The sequence below is a fragment of the Saimiri boliviensis genome, chromosome 4, assembly GCF_048565385.1.
Source record: "Saimiri boliviensis isolate mSaiBol1 chromosome 4, mSaiBol1.pri, whole genome shotgun sequence".
Lineage (NCBI taxonomy): Eukaryota > Metazoa > Chordata > Mammalia > Primates > Cebidae > Saimiri > Saimiri boliviensis.
In genome coordinates, this window is record NC_133452.1 from 84,924,004 (window position 1) to 84,947,467 (window position 23,464).

At 33.4% G+C, this 23,464-nt stretch overlaps 1 protein-coding gene across 13 annotated transcripts in view; it reads left to right on the forward strand.

The window, feature by feature from the left end:
• Positions 1–23,464, forward strand: part of SNAP91 (synaptosome associated protein 91) — a 148,784-nt gene that overhangs the window by 78,158 nt on the left and 47,162 nt on the right. For all 13 annotated transcript variants that reach the window (XM_074397740.1, XM_074397738.1, XM_074397745.1 and 10 more), the window contains exons 9-13: positions 4,793–4,834; positions 11,237–11,307; positions 17,220–17,247; positions 20,050–20,159; positions 21,759–21,877. In XM_074397740.1, the coding sequence (XP_074253841.1) occupies positions 4,793–4,834; positions 11,237–11,307; positions 17,220–17,247; positions 20,050–20,159; positions 21,759–21,877 (370 nt within the window). The remainder of the gene's footprint in view (positions 1–4,792; positions 4,835–11,236; positions 11,308–17,219; positions 17,248–20,049; positions 20,160–21,758; positions 21,878–23,464) is intronic.

The following is a 23,464-nucleotide window of genomic DNA, read 5'->3' on the forward strand; positions in this document are numbered from 1 at the left end:
GGATTCCTTCCTAACTCATTCTATGAAACCAGTATCATCCTGATACTAAAATCTGGCACAGCCACAACAACAAATAAAGAAAACTCCAAGCCAATATCCTTGACAAACATAGATGCAAGAATCCTCAACAAAATAATAGCAAATGAAATCTAGCAGCACATCAAAAAGTTGATTCATCAACAATCAAATGGGCTTTATTTCTGGGATTCAAGGTTGGTTCAACATACGCAAAACAATAAATGTAATTCACCACATAAACAATTAAAAACAGGGCCGGGCGCGGTGGCTCATGCCTGTAATCCCAGCAGTTTGGGAGGCCGAGGCGGGTGGATCACGAGGTCAAGAGATTGAGACCATTCTGGTCAACATGGTGAAACACAGTCTCTACTAAAAATACAAAAAAAATTAGCTGGTCATGGTGGCGCATGCCTGTAATCCCAGCTACTCAGGAGGCTGAGGCAGGAGAATTGCCTGAACCCAGGAGGCAGAGGTTGCAGTGAGCTGAGATCGTGCCATTGCACTCCAGCCTGGGTACCAAGAGTGAAACTCTGTCTCAAAAGAAAAGAAAAGAAAAGAAGAGGGGAGGGGAGGGGAGGGGAGGGGAGGGGAGGGGAGGGGAGGGGAGGGGAGGGGAGGGGAGGGGAGGGGAGGGGAGGGGAGGGGAGGGGAGGGGAGGGGAGGGGAGGGGAGGGGAGGGGAGGGGAGGGGAGGGGAGGGGAGGGGAGGGGAGGGGAGGGGAGGGGAGGGGAGGGGAGGGGAGGGGAGGGGAGGGGAGGGGAGGGGAGGGGAGGGGAGGGGAGGGGAGGGGAGGGGAGGGGGAAGAAGAAGAAGAAAGAAGAAGAAGAAGAAGAAGAAGAGAAAAGAAAAGAAAAGAAAGAAAGAAAAGAAAAGAAAAAAGAAAAGAAAAAAGAAAAGAAAAGAAAAGAAAAGAAAAGAAAAGAAAAGAAAAGAGAAAAGAAAACAATTAAAAACAAAAACCATGTAATCATCTCAATAGATACAGCAAAAGCTTTCTGTAAAATCTAACCTCCCTTCGTGATACAAACCCTCAACAAATTAGGCATGGAAGGAACTTACATACTTCAAAATAACAAGAACTATCTGTGACAAATCCATAGGCAGCATCACACTGAATGAGCAAAAGCTGGAAGCATTCCCTTTAAGAACTAGAACAAAACAAGGATACCCACTCTCACAACTACTATTCAGCATAATACTGGAAGTCCTACAGAGCAGTCAGGAAAGAGAAGGAAATTTAAAAAAAATCCAAATGGAAAAGGAGAAGTCAAACTATCACTCTTTTGCTGAGATATTATTCTATACCTAGAAAATCCTCAAGATTCCATCAAAAAACTCCTAGACCTAATAAACAACTTCAGTAAAGTTTTAGGATACAAAGTCTACCTACAACTTTCAATCTGAGAACCCAAATCAAGAATGCAATCCCATTTACAACAGCCACAACAAGAAATTAAAAATCTAGGAATACCTCTAACCAAGGAGATAAGAGATCTCTACAAGGAGGACTACAAAACACTACTGGAAGAAATCAGAGATGACATAAACAAATGGAAAAACATCTCATGCTCGTGAATTGGAAGAATCAATATTGCTAAAATGGCTCTACTGCCCAAAGCAATCTGTAGATTCAATGCTGTGTCTATCAAATTATCAATGTAATTTTTTCACAAAACTAAAAGAAATTAAATTTATATGAAGCCAAAAAAGAGGTGGAGTAGCCAAAGCAATCTTAAGCAAAAAGAACAAAGCCAGAGTTATCACAATACCTGACTTCAAACTATACTACAAGGGTATGATAACCAAAACAGCATGATACTGGTATAAAAACAGACACACAGACCAGTGGAACAGAATAGAGAACCCAGAAATAAAGCAGCACACCTACAACCAACTGATCTTTGATAAGTTGACAAAAATAAGCATAACAAGGGGAAAGTACTCCTTATTCAAAAATGGTGCTGAGAAAACTGGATAGCTATATGCAAAAGAATGAGACTAGATTCCCTACCTGTCACCACATACAAAAATTAACTAAATGAAAGATGAATGAAAGACCACAAACTATAAAAATGCTAGAAGGAAACTTAGAAAATACCCTTCTGGACATTGGCCTTGGCAAAGAATTTATGACCAATCCCTCAAAAGCAATTGCAACAAAAATTAAAATTGACAACTGAAACCTGTTTAAAGACCTGCACAGAAAAAGAAATTATTAGCAGAGTAAACAGACAACCTACAGAATGAGAGAAAATATTCATCACCTTTGTGTCTAAGGACTAATAGCTAGAATCTATACAGAACTTAAACAAATCACCAAGAAAGAAAAACAACCCCATTAAAAAGTAGGAAAAGGACATGAACAGACACATCTCAAAAGAAGACATGTAAGTGGCCAAGAAAACAATTGAAAAAAAACACTTGACATCACTAATCATCAGAGAAATGCAAATCAAAACCACAGTGAGATACTGTCTTACACCCAGTCAGAATAGATATTATTTAAAGGCCAAAAAACAACATGTTGGCAAGGATGCAGAGAAAAGGGAACTCATATACACCGTTGTGGGAATGTAATGTAGTTCAGCCACTGTGGAAAGCAGTCTGGAGATTTCTCAAAGAACTAACAATATAACTACTGTTTGACTGAGTAATCCCATTACTGAGTATATACCCAAAGGAAAATAAATTGTTCTACCAAAAAAGACACATGCACTCATATGTTCATTGCAGCATTATTCACAATAGTAAAGACATGGAATCAACCTAGGGGCCCATCAGTGGTGGACTAGTTAAAGAAAATGTGGCACATATGTACCATGGAATACTATGCAGCCATAAAAAAGAATGAAATCATGCCATTTGCAGCAACATGAATGCAGCTGGGGTCATTATTCTGAGCGAACTAATTCAGAAACAGAAAACCAAATACTACATTTTTCAGTTGTTACGGAGAGCTAAGTCTTGGATACATGCATACGGATGAGAACAATAGACACTGGAGACTCCAAAAGGAGGTACAAAGAGAGGGAGTCAAGGGCTGAAAACCTTCCTGTTAGGTACTGTGTTCACTATCTGGGTAACAGCATTAATAGAAGCCCAAACCTCAGCATTCCACAGTGTACCTTTGTAACAAATCCGCACTTGTACCCCTGAATCTAAAGTAAAAATGGATTTTAAAAAAGAAATCAATAAAAAATAATATTTTATAGTACAGGAAAAAAAGGAAAATATGGAATTCTGGATTTAAACATTATTTGATCCAGAGAGATTAGAGCAAGTGCTGTATGTCAGTGGTCTCCACAGCAAGTGATTTTGCTTTCCCTTCTCCCCGACTCTCTTTGGTCAAAAGTATGGCATCTAGAGATTTTTTTTTTGTTATCATACTGGAGAGGGTGGCTACTAGCATCCTGTGGGTAGAGGCCAGGGATGCTGCTAAACATCCTACAATTCACAGGAAAGCCCCCAACAAGAATTGTTCTCCCCAAATGCCAATCATGCCAAGGTGGGGAAACCCTGCTGTAGACATAGAGAAGAAAAAGGAAAGAAGGTAGTTCAGCATTTGACACACAGATGGACTTTCTGATCGCCAGTTTGCTTTATTGTCTTTATAGCAGCCCAGCACTTTTGCTTCATGTATTTACGTCTACATTTCCATCAGTATAATCAAAGCTCTTCATTTCTCAAAGAGAGATACTTTGGCTTAACCCACTTTGTTTCTTTGAACCTCAATTTCATTATTTATATAAAATGATACATGTGATTTGTGTTTTTTCCCAAGTTTTTACTTTGAGTAATTTTCAAACCTACAAAAGAATTGAGATATAATGAACAAATATGGTCTCTTCATTGATTCACTTTTATTAATATTTTTTTGATACTTGCTTTTCCTCCCTTCTCTCTTTCTCTGCCCTTACCCACATGCTAACAAAATTAACAATATGTTTTTATCTGGTAATTTCACTTCTACAAGTATGTCATATAGATATGTACACACACATGAAAAATGGTATGTGCAGCACTGTTTGCAATGGCAAGAGATTGAAAGCAACTTTAGTGTCCATTAATAAATTACTAATTAAATTATAGGACAAGAAAGTCCGATGAAGCTGTTTATTAAATGAGAACATTCTGTGTGTTGATATAGATATATCTCTAAAATATATTTTCAAGTGAAAGATAAAAGTTCATTGTATATAATATGCTATTGTTTGTGTAGTAGTAGGGAAATTAGTATATATATATATATATATATATATATATATATATAAATATATATATATATATATATAATTTCCTATTTCCTCGTATATACATAAAGAAACTCTGAAAGGATACATAAGAAACTAACAAAGTTAGGTCTGTGGGAGAAAGGGTGGAAATTATACTCTGAATGAGTTTTAACTAAATGAACATTCCCTATCCAGAAGCTGGGCATAATTAATGAAATTTAATCTAAGCAATGCTTTACATTTTGAGCTTCTATTAACTAAGGAGGATACCATTACATTTTATGCTTCAATTTATTGTCATTTCTTTCTGGATTCTAGTAAAATTCTATACATTTGTTATATCTAGCTATATTAATGAAATTATTGCTCTATTACGTTGAGTGAAAAACTGCCTAAAAAGTACATTTTTAAAGTAAGAGTGATATATAAAATAATTCATGTACCTCAAGGTTGAGCTGTTTTAACTATTTGTGTAGGTGATCATCCATTAAATGAAAAAAATTTTTTTTTAAATTCTAACTTCTAATTTTTTAAATCCACAGCAAGTTGGTATTGATAAAGGTGACATTCCTGACCTCACACAGGTAAGCAACTCTCTCAGTGGAAGATTTACTATGCATGAGGTTATAACCCATATATTGCCACAAATAGGCATAGTCTTGTAAGAATGTCATACATTTTTAATTTAGGCCAACCAACTTTCTTGGAAATTATTATACCTTACTTATTTTTTCTAGCTGTTGAATATATTTCTGGAGGTAATAGGAAGACTTTCTTACTCATATGATACAGTTTCTTCTTTAAAACCAACTGAATTTAGTAAATAAACTCATCTTTTCATTTTAAACTTGATCAAAAGGAAACCTTGAATAATGTTAATAAAAGTGCTTTAGCTATGAAAAGTCACTATTTGTAGGCCTGATAATCAGAATATTAGAACTTTTTATCCTGCTTGTCTTCCTAGTTTCTAACATGTCCCAGATATGAAGGAAGACTATGAATTGGGAAAACTCTGATGTCACAGTTTAACTACTTGTCTCCCCTATGAAGTGAAGGCATGTCCACGTATAAAATAAGTTAATAAAATAGTGGTAGATGAGTGACTGTTCTGGAGCCCATCTAGTAAATAACAACAATGGAGGGCTCTGTATCAATCACTTTATCTGTGAAGAGGGTACTTTGTATGGATCCTAATATATAGATTGAAGGTCATTCATTGGTACAGCTTTATTGTATAACTTTTCTCATAATTGGCAGGAACTGTTTTTGCTAAGCACTCTGTTATGGTAAATTTATATATCAAACATGTTATCAACTAGAAATAATGTTATTGTAGAGGTAACAGGTGCAAACATAGAGCTGCTGTCTTATATACTGGTAATGAACATACGAACTTTCTGTCCTTGTAAATATAGTCATTATAATGGAAAAAAATTGTTATAATGAAAGATATCCACTTTTTAATAATATCAAAATGCATTTAATAATTTGCTATCTTTATTATGTCTTGAAATGTTTCCATCTTTAAAACAATATTAATCCTTAAATTTTTATTAAAAATTGGGGAAACTCAAAGAAATGATCTTCTGTATTTGTATTATTAAAATAACAATTAAATATCAAGAATACTTTATGAATAAAATTCACAGAGAAATTCAGAACATGATAGCATTGTATTTTTCAGTTAAAAGTTGGGAGATAGTTCTTTCTCATAGACAGAATATTGGTATAAAATATTTCTACTACTATGAGAAAATAGTGTTTTTTTGGTGAGGCACATACCTGAGTAACATATTGGTATCATTTTGGATATGGCCAAAAAATTAAGTGTACATAAAGTACCATTAAAGATCTCTTTATTAGATATAGCTTTATCTTTGTAACACTATAACTAAAAGCAAAGAAAATAAGTGTGTTTTCATTTAAACTAATCCGTTTTAGTAAAATTTATAGTACATTTAAAAAAATAATCCATGTAAGTAATACATGTTAACTTTAAAGATATTAAAATATTTAACTCTGACATTTAGAAGCTAATGAATAGCTTCTAGAAGTAGCAAATCATCTGTATTTCAACTCTATGGACAACCTTACTATAGAATAAAAGAGAAACTAGGCTCTCAGTTAAGAATATAGGTCCTTATCTGTTTTGAGCAGAGTCTGAAAGGAGACAAGGAAATATTCAAAGGACTACTGAAATTCCTTTTTGCTTTTAACATTAGACAATGATAGCATATCACTGAAGAGTACATCATTGAAATCGTACACTTGGATTAAATTTTTAATGATACTATAATAGTCATTATGATTTTTATAATCTCCCCCTCAGGAAGCCCAGAAACATAGTATTTTACTAAATGATTTAAGCTGTGTGTTTTCATAATTTAGGAAACAGAGACTCCTCCCTCAAAGAAAATAAAATCTTGCCCTGAGTCTATTAGGAAGCTATTCCATGGTAGAAATTCATCACAATCTGTTAGCACTCTGTCCTCTGCTTTTGTTAGGACCTTAAACACCACATCAATTTCAATATTAACATTTATCTTTATGTGGTACATACACACCATGGAATACTACACAACCATTAAAAAGAAAAGATCATGTTTTTCTCAGCAAAATGGATGGAGCTTGAGGCCAGTATCCCAAGTAAACTAATGCAGAAACAGAAAACCAAATACTGCACGTTCTCACTTACAAGTGGGAGCTAAACATTGAGTATATATGGACGCAAAGAAGTGAACAACAGACATGGAGGCCTACTGGAGGGTGGAAGGTGGTAGGAGGGTAAGAATTTAAAAATCACCTATCAGGTACTATGCTTATTACCTGAGTGATGAAATAATCTGTACAACAGACCCCTGTGACTTGCAATTTACCTATGTGACAAACCTGCACTTGTACCCCTGAACCTAAAAGATTTTTTAAATGGGGGAAAATATTTATTTTTAAATTAACTGTTTGTAGAAAAATTCCGCTAGTTCAGTTTTCCTTGTACATTTAAATCCCAATATAAGAATATGATACACTTCTGAAATTTCTTAGTAAGTAACCTAACTGTAGTTTCTTTTGGGGTTGTAAGTGACATAGAGCTAAACACCCTTCTTCATTCTAATGTAGAGCCCCTAGGTCTAATGGAAGTCTCTAACTGAACTGAGGATATAGACCTCTGACAGTTGTGGTTACGTCTGAGTTAGCATGTGAATTGTTCTGAGATTAGTCCTTTAGACAGTGTTTCATCCTTGAAACCAGGATTAATCTACAGATGGGTTGGAAGTACCAGGTTATACAGATTTGGTTCTACTCTTCTAAGATTAGATTCTGCTCTCTACCAGGCTCATCTGCGGCCACCACAGCCACTCAATCTAGCCATGGTAATGAATAAAAATACCTGTCAGAAGAGAGTGTTAAAGAAGAGATGGAGACCAGAAGGGCTTCCTACTGGAAGTAGGAATAGAATGCTCATAACTTAAAAAAGGATTAGAATTCCTCTTGCAGCAAAATGGAATGGAGGAATTTCATGAATGTCTTTATGAATTTAGTGAATATCTTTTAGGTTAGAGACTGTACATTAAACATGAATGCAATCATCTGTAACCCTTTTAAAATTATACACATAATATCATAATTATTACATTTAAATTATTCATGAATATCAATGAAATTTTTAAGGACATTCAAAAATAACTGTTTTGGGTAAGGATTGAATATATCAGAACTGAAATATTTCTCCTCTGCACTTTCAAATGGTTTCTTAGATCTAATGTTAAAACTTTGAATGATCTTTTGATTGCTTTTTTAAAATTTGGTTTTAATGATGCTTTATAATCTATAGCATCTAAATTGTAGATGAATGCTTTCTTTTGGAGACTGAGCTCACAATCAGCTATGAATTTGTTCCAAGAAAATAATTTTTAATATTATTTCCTGTTTGTGTCATGTGTGCTTTCCAAATGTAAAATATCTTCATTTATGAAAAAAATCTTAGGTTTTGATTTCAGGAATTCTGGTTGATATGAAAACTACCAGTAAGGAAAGGTCTCCTTTTAAGGACCATACAACTGATGAGTCGGTAACCATGATATGTTACTGTTATCTATTAGCTTTCACAGGCTGACTCTTATTCTTTGGACTGGTGTTCTCATCTGATTGGTCTATTGACTGTGGCATTTTTTAAAATAAGCAACCATAGAGCCTGCTAATTATATTTTGTTATATTAAATTCCTTTTACAACAGCAGAGGCATTCTCAAAGTTTTGCTCCTTGGAAGTTCAAGAGGTAGTTTTCACTTATTTTCTACTGCATGCCAGGATGTCCTTGCTGCCATAGATGCAGTTCAAAAGGCAGACATTCCTGCACTACTGGATATTACTATCAAAGCACTTTTTTCCTCCGAAGACATTTGAGGAATTTATTTCCCTTTGATTTCACATGTCCTTATAAGAAATATAAATGATAAAGCACTTTCAAGCTTCTAGGATGCGATGCTCCAAACTTAATTTTATGTGCAGTATATTACTAAATAATTCCCTTTGAGACAAAAGTCAGTTTGGTAGTCTTGTATTCCTTGATCAAATATCTCTTTCAGCTGTTGTGATTTCTTTTGTGACTTCTACTTAATTTTTCAATTTTCTCACTTAGTAAGAAACTTTACAAAATGGATGAAATGGCGAACTCTCTTCCTGGGTTTTGTGTTTTGTTTTGTTTTAGGTAACTAAGGAACTTAATAGGATAAAATATTACCTATTTTTTGTTATCCCGTATTTGTTGGTATTTTGTGACTATAAATAGCATTTTTCTTAGACCATATTTTAAACTTAGGTTTAGCAAAAGAATCACTTTCTTTACTTTATATTTAGCATTCCGAGTATCTAAGTCTTCTAACTGGGAAGAAGTTCTATGTATGGCTTATTTTCTTTCCTTACTGCTATCCCAGTTAAAAAAATAGAAATAAGAAAAATTTATATGCCCAGTCCTCCTAAAATCCATCATCATCATCATCAACAACAACATTGGCAATTAGTATGACAGTTTTGAAGTTATCAGATGTGACTTCATCTAAAAATTCTGAAGCAATTTATATTTTTTCTTTTTAAGGTTACTGTGTACATTCTTTATTCAATGAGCATTTCTTTATAGTTTATAATCTAGTATCTAGAACAAAGTTTTCTGTATCTCTTTTAAAATTTATTTTTTAAACTTGGAAGTATAGTCTTAGTTGTAGTTTACTAGAATTTATTAAGTCCATATTCATCTGAGTTATATTTTAAAATCCTGCCGGGCACGGTGGCTCAAGCCTGTAATCCCAGCACTTTGGGAGGCCGAGGCGGGTGGATCACGAGGTCGAGAGATCGAGACCATCCTGGTCAACATGGTGAAACCCCGTCTCTACTAAAAATACAAAAAACTAGCTGGGCGTGGTGGCGCGTGCCTGTAATCCCAGCTACTCAGGAGGCTGAGACAGGAGAATTGCCTGAACCCAGGAGGTGGAGGTTGCGGTGAGCCGAGATCGCGCCATTGCACTCCAGCCTGGGTAACAAGAGCCAAACTCCGTCTCAAAAAAATAAAAAATAAAAAAAAAATAAAATCCTAATTCTTAAAATTTTCTAAACTTGTTATATCTCCCTGGTAATCTTTTTTTAAACTCTGTAGTTAAAGCTTTTAAAATAATGCTGACAGGGCTGTTCCTTTCTGTCTTACCTTCATCATTTTGATTAAGTTCATATTTTGGTTCACAGTAATTTTTATATATCTAAATTTACATATTTTCATTCATTTGGTAATTTACATTTATAATAATCACATCATTACAAGTATAATAATCACATAATGTTAAGATAGTTTACAACTCTATTAGTGAAATGAAAAATGAGTATTAAATAAAAGTTCTGAATTTTCAAAATTATTTTTAATAAGTATTTTAATCTGTCATTAAAGGTGTAGTGTAATAGATACCATTATATGAATGTCTGTTAATTCTGTGAGTTCCTTTATCAGTTAGCATAGTTACTTCAATGTCTTTCAAATATCTTTCAAAATTAATTTCACATTAATTTAAAGAAAAATTGTTAGAATTAAATATAAGTATAGTTATATATTTCATTTTAGAAATGCTGATTTTTGAATGCCTGTGCTGCTGTTAAGGTCTAATTTGGATTACAACTATTTGAGAAAGATGAATTTAAATCTCCAATGCTTAAGAAATAGATTGGGTGAAATATTTGCATGAACCTATTATTTCTCCTTAAATATACAGTAAAATATTATCACTTTATATTGCCTTTTTATTTATAAAAGGAAACATTCAAGTACTTCTTAATAAGAGTTGAAATTTATTAAATCTGCCAATACACATGCTCTAATATTTGCTAAAAGTTACTTTATTATTCATATAAATATATTTTTATATTATATATAAATAGGTCAATAATAAAATCTTAATTGTTATTAATTATTAGAATTATGTTCTTTTCCCCACAACTCTTACTCACCACCTTTTAAAAATATGTTAAAATGGTTGTTCCTAATATTTCAGTTGAATGTAGATAAGTGAGATTTTACTGTATTTTCAAAATTTCTGTAAATTTGTATTTGGGCACTTATATTTTTGACTTGAATACAAATACTTACTACTTTTTACTGTGGTCTTACGGGAAGGAGGTGGTGAACTTGACTTGAGTTTACTGCATATAAGGAATATCTTAGTAAAAGTCTATCCAATGTAATTTCTGCACTGAAACCACACTGTAATGCTATTTGCTATACTGTGATGCTATTTGTTATGCAGTGGAGTTAAGTGTATTTAAGATGGGCCTGTCTGAAAGTTCATGGAATTTATTTAAATACTGAAAGAACCTGGAATTAAATTATCTCACATATATATCGGGGTCCGTCCGTAGACTTCCACTATGTAGAGTTACAGTGATGTTACAGTGTGTTTACACTGAAAGTAAACAATGCATACATTTATTTTTACTTTCTTATTGTAGGCTCCCAGCAGTCTTATGGAGACGCTTGAACAGCATCTAAATACATTAGAAGGAAAGAAACCTGGAAACAAGTACGCATTAGTTGTATATTCTAAATAAGACGAAAAATACTAGAGTTGTTCTTCTAAAAATGAGATTTATCAGGGCACACCTTATATTGCCCTAGTTTTAGAGCATGCTTTATTGTAATTTTTCTGGGCTCCCTCGGAACCCCTGCCCTATTAACATATGACAGCAGGTGTAGACAGTTTCTCTGCCAGCTAATGCAGCCAATTAGTAGATTGTACCTACATTAACTGAACCTGATGATTTGCACATTTGCCCTTAGAAGGAATTCACAATATATGGAAAAATAGTTATTTGTGTTTACAAATCGAAGCTGTTATCACTGGACATGAGTGAAAACAAGCACAATTTTACAAGCAGCCTTGAACACTCTGTGATTGTTACCAACCCCACTGTGAAAAAAGAAAAGCCCTCAAACACAGTTTTTTGGACTCCAGTCACTCCCTACTGACATTTTATTCATAGACTCTTTTATATAGAGAATAGCAATCAAGCAGTGATAAGTACAATTTTACTAGGTTTTCATACCTTTGTGTTTAGGTACTTATATTTTTTGACTATTTTTTTCTCACTACATGCACAAAATGTCCAGGTTCCTTTTTATCCCGCAATCTCTCCAGCGAGTGTGAAACTTGTCTCTTCACAAGGCCTGGTGCTTTCCAGTCTTTCTGCCTTATTCAGACTGTAATTCTGCAAGTCTTAGGATGCCCACCCTCCTTGTCCTGCTTTGTAAATTTTATGCATCCTGGGAGGGCCATCCCTAGTCCTACATTCTCATGAAGCCTTTCTTTATCCTGAACTGCATAGTATTGTGGCTATTTTTTTTAACATGTATGATTTAAGTAGATTTTCTGAATTTCAAGGCTAGGAACTATTTTATACTTCATTATCTCCATTTAAACACTTAATGTAGGTCCTTTACAGACAGAGCTTGGAATCTGTCTTTGTTGATGATACTAGCTTTTTGTTGACAGCAAAATTTAGGTTGACAGCAGGAACTAGTAGACATAACCAGTGAAATGATCATTTCAGGGCTGTAGACTGATAACAGTTTTTACCTATGACAGAGCTATCAAAATGCAACTTCTTTCTGACTTTCTTCTTTCTGGACATTCTCCCAGAATCTAGGCTTGTGTCTTGTCGTTACTTTTTTTTCTGGTTACTTCATTAGCTGTGTTATTTCTATAATATTTTTTCAAGTTAGTGTAAAAATTATTGTATGTTTTAAATTTGCAATGATAAGCAACAGTTTAAGAGTTTTGCAGGCAATTATGGCAGAGCTATTTGGAATGATAGGTAGCAGGAACTCTCAGGGGTTTTTTCAAGGTTGTTTCCACTGTCCAGGCTCTGCCCCCAATTTCAGCGTCACCAGGTATAATCAGACTTGACATGAGAGTACATTAGATCACAATAAGAGATGCCCTAGACCAGTTATTTCTGGGCCCACCCGCTATTTGGGTATCTGGGAAGCTAAACGAGTTGCCTAGGATTTAAGCAAATGGAGACAGGAAGCTGAGAAATGTTTCTGCTCCTGTGACAGAAAGACGTCTTTAGCTGAGGAAATACACACATTCCCTAAAGTTAAAGTCTCTCTCTTGTGCAGTGCTGGATGCACACAGTAAGTCAGTTTCTCTGCACTCTTCTACTCAGGGTCCTCCATACCCCACATAAGGCCACACCCTTCGCTTAATTTTTTTTTTTTTTTTTTGTTAGGTCTGTCAGGGCAGCAATCACAGAGAAGCTTCCTCTGTAGCCATAAGGAGCCCTGACTTCAAATCTAAATTCGCCCCCTTGTGGTCACTGCAAGCTGTTTTAAAAAAATAATAGTAATAGCTACAGACATTTAGTTACATTTCTAGAGAAGAGAGATTTAAAATTCAATAATCTTCCACTTCAAATTACGTTTTTCTTAGAATAATTTTTCTTTTTCCTTTAAAATCATTTTATGCTTGTCATATTTCTCTTCTGAATTGGCTAAGACCACATTTGAAGTTGTCTTGTGCTTATTCCCTATTTTTTTTTTTAAATAAAAAACTATAATAGTTAACTATTTTCTTCTTTGTATGTTTGTGCTTACCTCGGAACTTAAGTGAAGGGTGAGTACTGTATGGAGTGAGTTTTTTGCATTTGATAATTATTAAAAATGCAAAAAACACTCTTAAAATTCCACATTTGGTATTTAGAACATTTAAAACTGGTTACCTGTCCCTTTTACACATCTGTGGTTTTACATTATGCTTTATTTTTGTCTCCCAAGGTGACTGGCATAAATGGTTTTACTTTCTTTTGGTCTTCTGGGATCTAGACTAACAATCTCTCTTAGATGTATATATATGTGTATATATACTGATATATTCCTCTTAGATTTTAGAAATGAAAGATTTTTTTTATTTGTTTAGTAAACAGATTTCCCCATGGCGTGTAGCATAAAGGCCAAAAGACAAGTTTATTTAAAAAATAATTACTTGAAATTGTTTTATTTGTCTTCTGGTCACAGTATAAAACTATTCTAACCTCTAAGCCAAGTATACACATAAATTGAAGCATTTGCAAATGTCTGCTCTAAAGAATATGCATGCCCTTTATATTTAGTGCCTTGTGTTCACTGCTATATAAAGTTTTGTAATTGTATGCAATACTGTATGGTACAGAGTTGTATATTGTATGTTTCTATAATTCCACAGGACAAAAAAGAGAAATTTATTTTATTCTTTATGTGAGTTTACTAAGTGTTGAGGTTACAGGAAATTTAAGATAAGTCCTTTATAATTCAAATTATTTGGAGGATGTAGATAGATCTTTCACATCTGTAGTTTTTTCTGCCTAGCATTTATACTCAAAACTATGTAGGGATTTTTGTTATGACTCAAATAAAACATAACAACATATTCGCTTTGACAGCATCCTATTAACATCTTAAAAGGAAATAGGGATATTTGTTGTGTTCGTAGTGAAACTCATGAGTTTGTAGTATTTTACAGACTTTAGAGTAGATTATTTATATGGGTCATTCATTTTCTTCTACAATTTTTTTAATACCTTGTTTTTTCCAACATGGTTCATTATCTACTAGATTTTTCTAGGTGAAATTATTAATAAAAGTATTGTTGGTCTTTTAAATAAATATTGTCTGTACATAAATGATGTAGCATCTTCTTTCCTAAAGGACAATGACTAACAGTAGGATGGAAAATCGAGCAAGAAACATAAGAAGAGCAATTTATATGTTATGTAAGAGAAAAGCAAATGTGCCAAGCTTATCTGTGTTTTGGGGGTTAGAATGTGGAATGAGCATAGGCTCTGAGGAGCAGATAGACTTGGACTAGAATCTGGAATCCACCATTAAAGCATGATAAGACATGGGAAAGTTATTAACATCTCTAAGCCTGGGAACTTTTAGAGTTTAATCAGTGATAAGTGATGCTTCTGAAAGCTATGGCCCCATAGGAGCATCTCTGGTTCTCACCCCTTTAATTAAATCATAGCAAAACCCAGCTCTGGTTTATGGAAACATAGGTCACAGATCCTGACAGTTTCATTTCACAGAAAATAACTTTTTAAAGACTTCTGGTTAATTTATTGATTATAGAATGAATACCTGAATATATTCTAATTTTAAAATTGAAATAATATAGAAAATGTCAGGTGCTATGTAAAGTGCTAGGGATGTAAACAATAGGATGAGTTCCTTCCTTTCAAAACAAATTGGCATTTAGTGAAGAAGATAGAGAATTAAACAGACAATTAAGATATAATGTGGTAAGTGGGGTGATATCTCAGCAGAGACAGTAGATTTTTGTTTGTTTGCTTAATTTGTGGGATAACTACAAGTATCATTTAGTAATATTGTTTATGTGGAATCTTGGCAAAATGATTCTTAAACCAATTATGATTTTCCATTCTTAACTTTGAGTATGATATTCTTTTATAGCAGGTAGAACAATTATGTCATTTTTATTATATCTTCATTCCTGCTATGGAGTAGATGTTATAGAAATTATAATATTTTAGGTATTAGTTTGGAAATATATTTCCAAAGCCCTTGATTTTTTTTTTTTTTTTTTTTTTTTTTTTTGAGACAGTCTCTCTCTCTGTCTCCCAGACCGAAGTGAGTGCAGTGTTGCAATTTCAGCTCATTGCAACTTCCACCCACCAGGTTCAAGCGATTCTCCTGCCTCAGCCTCCTGAGTAGCTAGGATTACAGGTGCATGCCACCATGCCCAGCTAATTTTTGTGTGTGTTTTTAGTAGAGACAGGGTTTCGCCATGTTGGCCAGGCTGGTGCTGAAATCCTGACCTCGAGCAATCTGCCCACCTCGGCCTCCCAAAGTGCTGGAATTACAAGCATGAGCCACCATGCCCAGCCTATTCTCTTTTCTTGATTAGTATTTGTACCAATATTACTAAGAATTGGTTTATGAAAATTGCTTGAGAGAGAAATTAAATTAATTCATTCTTAGAAAGTGAGCATGTCAAAGGCTTCTATGTTTTCTTTGCAGAATTCAGGCTATTATTTTCATGAATTTTTATTTAGATTTAACTCCCTTCCTTTTCCATACATAAAAGGAAAAAATAATGGGAATGGAGAAATTATTAGCCAAAACTCAGTAGGACATTTTCAACTTTATGCTGTACTGGATTTTTAAGTTCTTAAGTAACTTACTGTAGATATTTCAGTAGACCCTTTGACATAAACAGTATAGATAAAGATATGTCCTTTCCCTCATAGACTACTCTTAAGATAACATTTAGCCAAACTACATGTAACCAAGTTGTTATCCTTATGCTTGTTATGTAGCAGAAATCTCCATGTGCCCTTGCTACACATTGTTTATAGGTGTGTAGAAATTAAATTCAAACAGGAAATGGCAGGCATGTATTTGCAATTGAAGTTGAACTTAAAAGATATTAACTTGGTATATAATACTATTAAATTTGCTATATCCAATAAGACAAAAATTTATAATATTGTACAAAATTCCACTTACTAAATTTGTACTGTGATTTTGTTTTGCTGCTGCTATGTGTGTAATACTTTCTCTGCAGATGAGTAAAAAGCCATCTCTGACATCCAATAAGGCCCTGAATATAAGCTGCTTATTGAAGTGTATTTAGTCTTCATATTGTTTTGGTATTCATTTTCCACCAACTGAAGTTAGTAAAATGTGAGCGGTTCTGGCAGTTGTTTCTGAAGCACTTTGCTAGAAATGATCTACAATAGTCAATGCTACCAGTAATATAACTTAAAATTCATTCCTTACTAATTTTCCTTCATTTTCTTAGAAACAAGCATCGAAGTTGCTGTTTTTTTCCAAGCTCCCACTAGTTATAACAGGATGATGGGAATATTTTTCCTAGGATGTTCCTTCTAGAGTTTTTAGTACAGTCATAGGAAAAACAAACAGACCTTGAGAGTATGAATATGGAAGCCAAAACATATTTCAAATACAGGACTCATAGGGATCTTCACAAAGTACTTTAACCTTAGTGATTTAAACCACTGGGTGTTGGGGTTTTTTATAATTCTATAAAGCATGTTTTTTCCAAGTCTTGTAAAATTGTTTTAAATTCCCATTTGGACAGTTTATTTTTTGTGGACATAGGCAATAATGATTGACTCAAATAATTCGAGTTGCTAAAGATATAGAAAATAATGTTGAATTTAAGTATTTCTAGTACTAGAAATTAAGTAGATGAAAACATTGGTAGGGGATGTCATTATTAAGTAACATATTAAAAGTTTTTTTAAAATAGTTTGTCCATTATTTTAAAAGTCTGTCTATAAAACAAGTTATTGCTTGACCAAGTGAAATCCAACTTAAATGCTTCTACAAATATATTCATATATATATATATATATATATATATATATATATATATATATATTCAGTTTTAATTTTTTTTATGTTGCCTTTTAGATCTGGTGCTCCCTCTCCATTAAGTAAGGTAAGTTTGGTTTTTGGTTTGGGGTTTTTTTTGTTTTTTGTTTTTTTGCCATTTTACCATCATAAATTATACCATTCAGTGGCATTATACATTTACATTGTTGTACAACCATTCACACTATCCATTTTCAGAACTTTTTTTTATCTTCCCAAACTGTAACTATGCATTAAATAATAACTCACCACACCCTCTCTCCCCAAGCCCCTGAAAAACACATTCTGCTTTCTGTCTCTATGAATTTGATTACTCTAGCAACCTCATATATGTGAGCTCATATAGTATCTGTCCTTTGGTGACTGGTTTATTTCACTTGGCTTGTCTTCAAGGTTTGGCCATGTTGTACCATGTGCCTAAATTTCCTCCCTTTTGAAGGCTGAATTATCTTCAATTACATGTATATACCACAATCTATTCATGCATTCATCTGTCAGATATTTAGGTTGCTTGTATCATTTGGGTTTATGAATAATGATTCTGTGAATATTGGTATACAAATATCAGTTTAAGCCCCTGATTTTGATTCTTTGGGGGTATATACCCAGAAGTGGAATTGCTGGGTCATATGGTAATTCTAATTTAAATTGTTTGAGGAAAGGTAAGTTATGTTTTTATGTATCCCCCTTCATATTTGTTTCTAAGTCCAATGTAGTATAGTATAGGTAATTTAGTCCTCTGTTTGGACTAAGTATTTTTAAAGTCAGAGAGATTTTCATGTATTTATATTACAACAGAAAACAAATGTTATCAGTAGAATGTTTTAATAGTTGAAAAACATTTTTAGATATTCTAAATCAGAGTCCTATGAGATAGATAAGACACATGATATTGTGCATGTTTCAATGGTAGAGAAATCTATTGTAATTGGGAGCCTTTCCACAAGTATGCCTTTTAGATAATATACTATAATAACTTTAATAACCCATTTAACTCTTCATCTCTTTTTTACCATGTGGAAGAACAGGACTAGGGTTATTAGTGACCAGAGTATTTACTTCTATAGGTCTGCAGTTCACATTTACCATTGTATTCTTCAGACAAAAAAATGTAATAGGTGTGTTCTTTCCTCTTTGACAAATTTCCATTATATAATTGTTGTCATTACAGATTTTCAAGGATATCATTATGACTGCACTGGTGATTCGCAGACACCATGTACTATGCCAGTGCTGTGTTGGCTGGCTGCCTAAAATGCCCTCAGGGGCCTTGAACAGTCAAATAAAACACACGAGTGAAAAGCTCCATTTATTCTGCTATAAGGCCAGGTTTAAAACCATTATATCTATGTGAAAAACTCCAATATATGACTGCTGAGTAGAGTGTTATAAAATTGTGGCATCCTTTGGGTTGGTCTGTTTCTACATTTTGGCCAAATTGACTTTTTCTGACTTTTTGTGATAACAGGATTATTTGGGTTCTGTTTTTTTAGCTCTTACGTCTCCTCAGAGGTTGTTGCTACAAGACATTTTTTAAATGGCCTTCTGTGGACTTTCATTTTTTGCATTTATGTTGGTAGTATTTATTGCTGTCATTCAGTTCTCAGTGTTTCATCAGTATCATTTTTTTATGAATCTATTTACATGTATTGGCTTTTAAAAATCTTTTCTTAGATCATTTCCCAGTGTTCCCAGTGAATGACAAACAGTTCGCTTGAACGACTCCTTTCTCTTCCATTGATCATGTTTTGAATTCCATTTGGAAGGTTTGGATTTTTGTTGAAGAGAGAGGTCTGAGTTGACATTTTCTGATCAACAATATCCACACTTCTCATGTGTCCGCCTATCTTGAAGTGCTGAATGATTGGCACTTGCATATCTATTGAATTTTGACTTTTGGATTAGTGATATTCTTAGACAAACGGATATTATTAAGTCTGTAAATTTCTTTTCTCCTCAGTTTTTTTTTCTTAAATTATTCTTTTTAAAACTTCAAGTCTGGTCTGTTTGAAGTCAGAAGTCCAGTTAGAGGAGTATCTGATAGCCCTGGCTTGGTCTTGGTCTTCATGTATTTTACTTGCTGTTATATCTCACCTCCGCTTACAGAATTAAGTATCAATAGATTGTCTTGAAATGTTCCATTAATCTTGCTTTTGTGAATGCATGGAGACTTAAATATTCCAGACAGAATTGCTTAGTTACAGTAGCTGAGCAAAAATTTTTTAATATATTACTTGACTATTAACACCTCTTTTTAAAAATTCAGTCCAGAAAAATAAATACTGGATTTTATTTTTACTTTTTTTAGTTTTATCTATGTCATATTAGTGATGGACTATAGTCACTGTATCTTCAAAACATCAGTGACTTGAATCTTGCTTGTGAATTGTTCTCTTCCTACTGTGAACTATTTTGCAAGTTAGATTTCTGGATTTGAAAGTCATCTGAGAGCACTTCACATTAAATCATTTTAGGATGACAAGAAGAATGACATTGGCTTATTAGCAATTATTACAATTGATAATTTTTGAAGTTTTTTGCCGCTAATAAGATATTTCCTAATTATTTTATGTTCAAGAAATACACCTAGCTTTTATTTTAATTAATGAATAGAAATCATTGCAATGTTAGGCCAAATATTTTATTATTATTTTATGTAAATTTCATTTAACTTTTAAAATTTGTAACATGTTTTATCCAATATTGATTATTACAATTATTGATTTCAAATAATTTTTGAATTTTTTTCCTCCACAAAGAATTTTTTAAAATTGCTGGGCATGTCATGGGTCTGCAAAGAAAAGTCCTGCTGCTCTGTGTCCTGTAGATTCATACTTGACTTGAGTGTGTTGTGCATCTTCACTTTCAGTCTTCTCCAGCCACAACTGTTACGTCTCCTAATTCTACACCAGCTAAAACTATTGACACATCCCCACCGGTTGATTTATTTGCAACTGCATCTGCGGCTGTCCCAGTCAGGTTGGTTAATAAGTATGCAGTTAACTGTTTATTAACATTTTTATTAGAACTTTGTTTTATTTTTTATGTGCTGTACCCAAATGATTTTACCAAAGGAAATCTAATCATTGTAATGTGATATGTTGGGGTTTTTTACTACACAAAGTAAGTTGTTTTACTCCTGTGCCTCTTCAATCATTAGAAAGACCTAAACTATAGAAATTACTTCATTGTCACAAGCTGGAAAAGGAATGGAAGAATGATACATACAATTTTTTATGACACTGGCTGATATGGAAAATGTTTTCTAAAGTTAGGTTCTTGTGGGAAATTCAAAAGATATTTTTAAATGCTTTTTAAAAAATAAAAATCATACACGCACACCAAACTTGGAATTGTTAGTTAGACCAATTAGCAAGTGCATATGAGGAACTCACACTTTGGTGGTAGAAGGAGGTCTTCGGGGTGTTCCTAATCAGTTTTTATAGCACCTACAGATCAGAACAGTACAGAGAAATCTGGGGATGACTGTGCATTCTTTGAAATCTCAGGCCACCTAAAATCAATCCCCAACTCATAGGGGTGTCCTCAAATAATAAATTTAGGTCAAATCCTTAGTTCATTTGCCTTAAGAGGATTCTAGTGTAATTTTATAGTATCTTTGACTCTGATTATGAACACCTTTTATTTGGAGACTTGAACTTTGAACTGAGCAAGAAATTCAAGTATTGTACCCGTATTAACTATATGCTTTTTTCTCTACTTGCTTAGTTCTGCATTTTTTACAATAGCAAGTTTGGTATAACTGAGTCCTTTCTGTTACTGTACTAAGATAAATTGCTTCTTAAAAGGTATGATGAATAATAAATATGAATTCCTTTCCTGTTATTTAGTCCAGTTGTATTTATGAAATGGCCATCAAAACTAAGCAATGCTTTCAGTGAATTTGAAACTTTTTTTTTAAAGCAGCAGAATCCTTTCTTCAAAAGAATATTACTTGGAAATCTAATATGTAAACAAAGATAAAGGTGAAACTGCTGTTTATAAAGGCAGGCGGGGAACCTGGGACCCTGATGGCTTGGCACCTGGCTTGGTAACCTTTAAGCCAGTGCTCCTCAAATCTGAATGTACATGTGAATTGCTTTGGCATCTTATTAAAATGAACATTCTGAGGTAGTAGTTATAGGATAAGCCTGAGATTTTGACTTTGTAACAACATCCCAGGATGCTGCTAGTTTGGGGCCTATACTTTGAATAGTAAGGCTGCTCCTTGGAACTTCTACAGACAGAGAAGATTTGTAAAGCACAGCCTCACCTGAGTGAAAATAAAAAATTCAGTAGTTGTTTTAGGTGCAGTAGCAGTTTACAGGCAAACTTGAAGTCGAGTAATCATAGAGACCAACTGGCCCTCAGAGTCTAAAATAGTTACCATCTTGCTCTTGACAAAAGTAGTTTGACAACTCTTGGTATGTGCTATATCTCTATACTTTCCAAAGTAGTATTCTTTTATTGGATTTAAAATACCTAAAATCTTTGGTGATTTCTGCTTGTTTTTATTTAAAAACACCTTTATGTTATAAAATTTCAAAATCTGATTTTAATGTTTTATTTTCCTTTCAGTGCTTCTAAACCATCTAGTGATCTCCTGGACCTCCAGCCAGACTTTTCCTCTGGAGGGGCAGCAGCAGCGGCAGCACCAGCACCACCACCACCTGCTGGAGGAGCCACTGCATGGGGAGGTGAGTGAAACCACACGGCCTTGCCGTTACTCGGTTCATTTTATTTCTTTGTTTTTACTTATGCTATAATTGTTAATATTTACCTTTTGATTATTGAAAATGGTGTTAGAAACTTGGAGGAAAATGCTAAAAATGGCATTTATTGATTGAAATATTGAAATATATAATGAGAGACAGAGACACTGCCTGTAATACAGTGAGAATGTCCATGTAGTCATATAGTTTTTATTTTAACAATTAGAACAAAGAAGTTTTGTGGGATTTTTTTGTTGTTCTTTTTTATTGCTACTCTATAAAATTCTGATTATTTTTAGTAATTGTTCTCTAGAGATTTAGGCCTTAGAGGATTGAGTATTCCACTTAGTTTATGGTTACTCAAAGGTAGCATTTCCAGTTTGGTTTGGTCAGACGTAGCCTCCTTCCTAGATTCCTTTAGGCCTAAATTGGTTTTATTCACATCGTATTTGACTTCATACAGTTAAAGTCTTTTACAGATTCTTATTTGTGCCAGAAAAAAAAATTCATACTTAAACTGATTACCAAGAGGAATGACATGTAAGCACTTGATTCCCATTTGATTATGGATCTCAGGGGGAAAAAATCAGCCTTTTATAAATATTTGATTTAAAACATTTAATATTAATATAAAAATTAAAGTAATTACTTCATAATGCTCAAAGCTGCAAAGAGTTGGTTTTAAGTACTATGCTCTCCTGCATCAAACTATCAGAATAAAATTTTCAAAAAGTTTAAGACATGTCTTATACAACTATAGAAGCAACACAAATAAAAGACTTAGTTACTCACCAGTGAGGAAACCAGTAAGATGATAAAGCTGTCTGAAAAAACATTTTGAGGAACTGAGTATTTATAGGTATTTTAAAAGGAATGTTAGAATAAGATGGCTAGGTTAGATAGAAAGCTGTTAATGTCCTATAGGGCAATAAAAATCATAGCCTTGAGGTTATCTTTTCTCCCAGACAGAAATTATTTGCATCACTAGCAGACAAGATCTGTAATAACGTATTGCAGAAGCTGAGCCTTTAATGCACAATAATAACTAAGTCAAATGAAGATATATTTCTCTAAATAATTAAATATGCTTCAGTGGTCTTGTTTAACAGTGTGTCAATATAACATCAAAAGTCCTATCTGTAATCTCTTGATCTCATTTTCAAGTTATTTTGGTAACAAAAATAAGAAAAAGATTTGAAAGTTCTGAAATAATGTTGCTAACTATAAATATGAGCATTTAAGATGTTGGCACATTTCCATTTTAAATATGTAAATCTTATCCCATATTAAAATGTTCAACTCCTAAGGCTACAGCTTTCAATTTTAAAATAAAAATTTTCTTTCAGGTTTGTTTAACTTAATTAAATTTCAGTTGGTAAAGGAAAATATTGCCAAAGAGATTTTATAAGGGCATTCTTTTTTTACTCACGTTTTTATTCTGAGCTTTATCATTGATTATTTTAATTTCTAATAATTTATTTTTTTTAACCATAGTGTCTTTGTTAGAAATTTAATGAATTTCTAACAAACAGTGAAACTGTAAACTATCCCCTTTTTCATATTCCCTGGCAT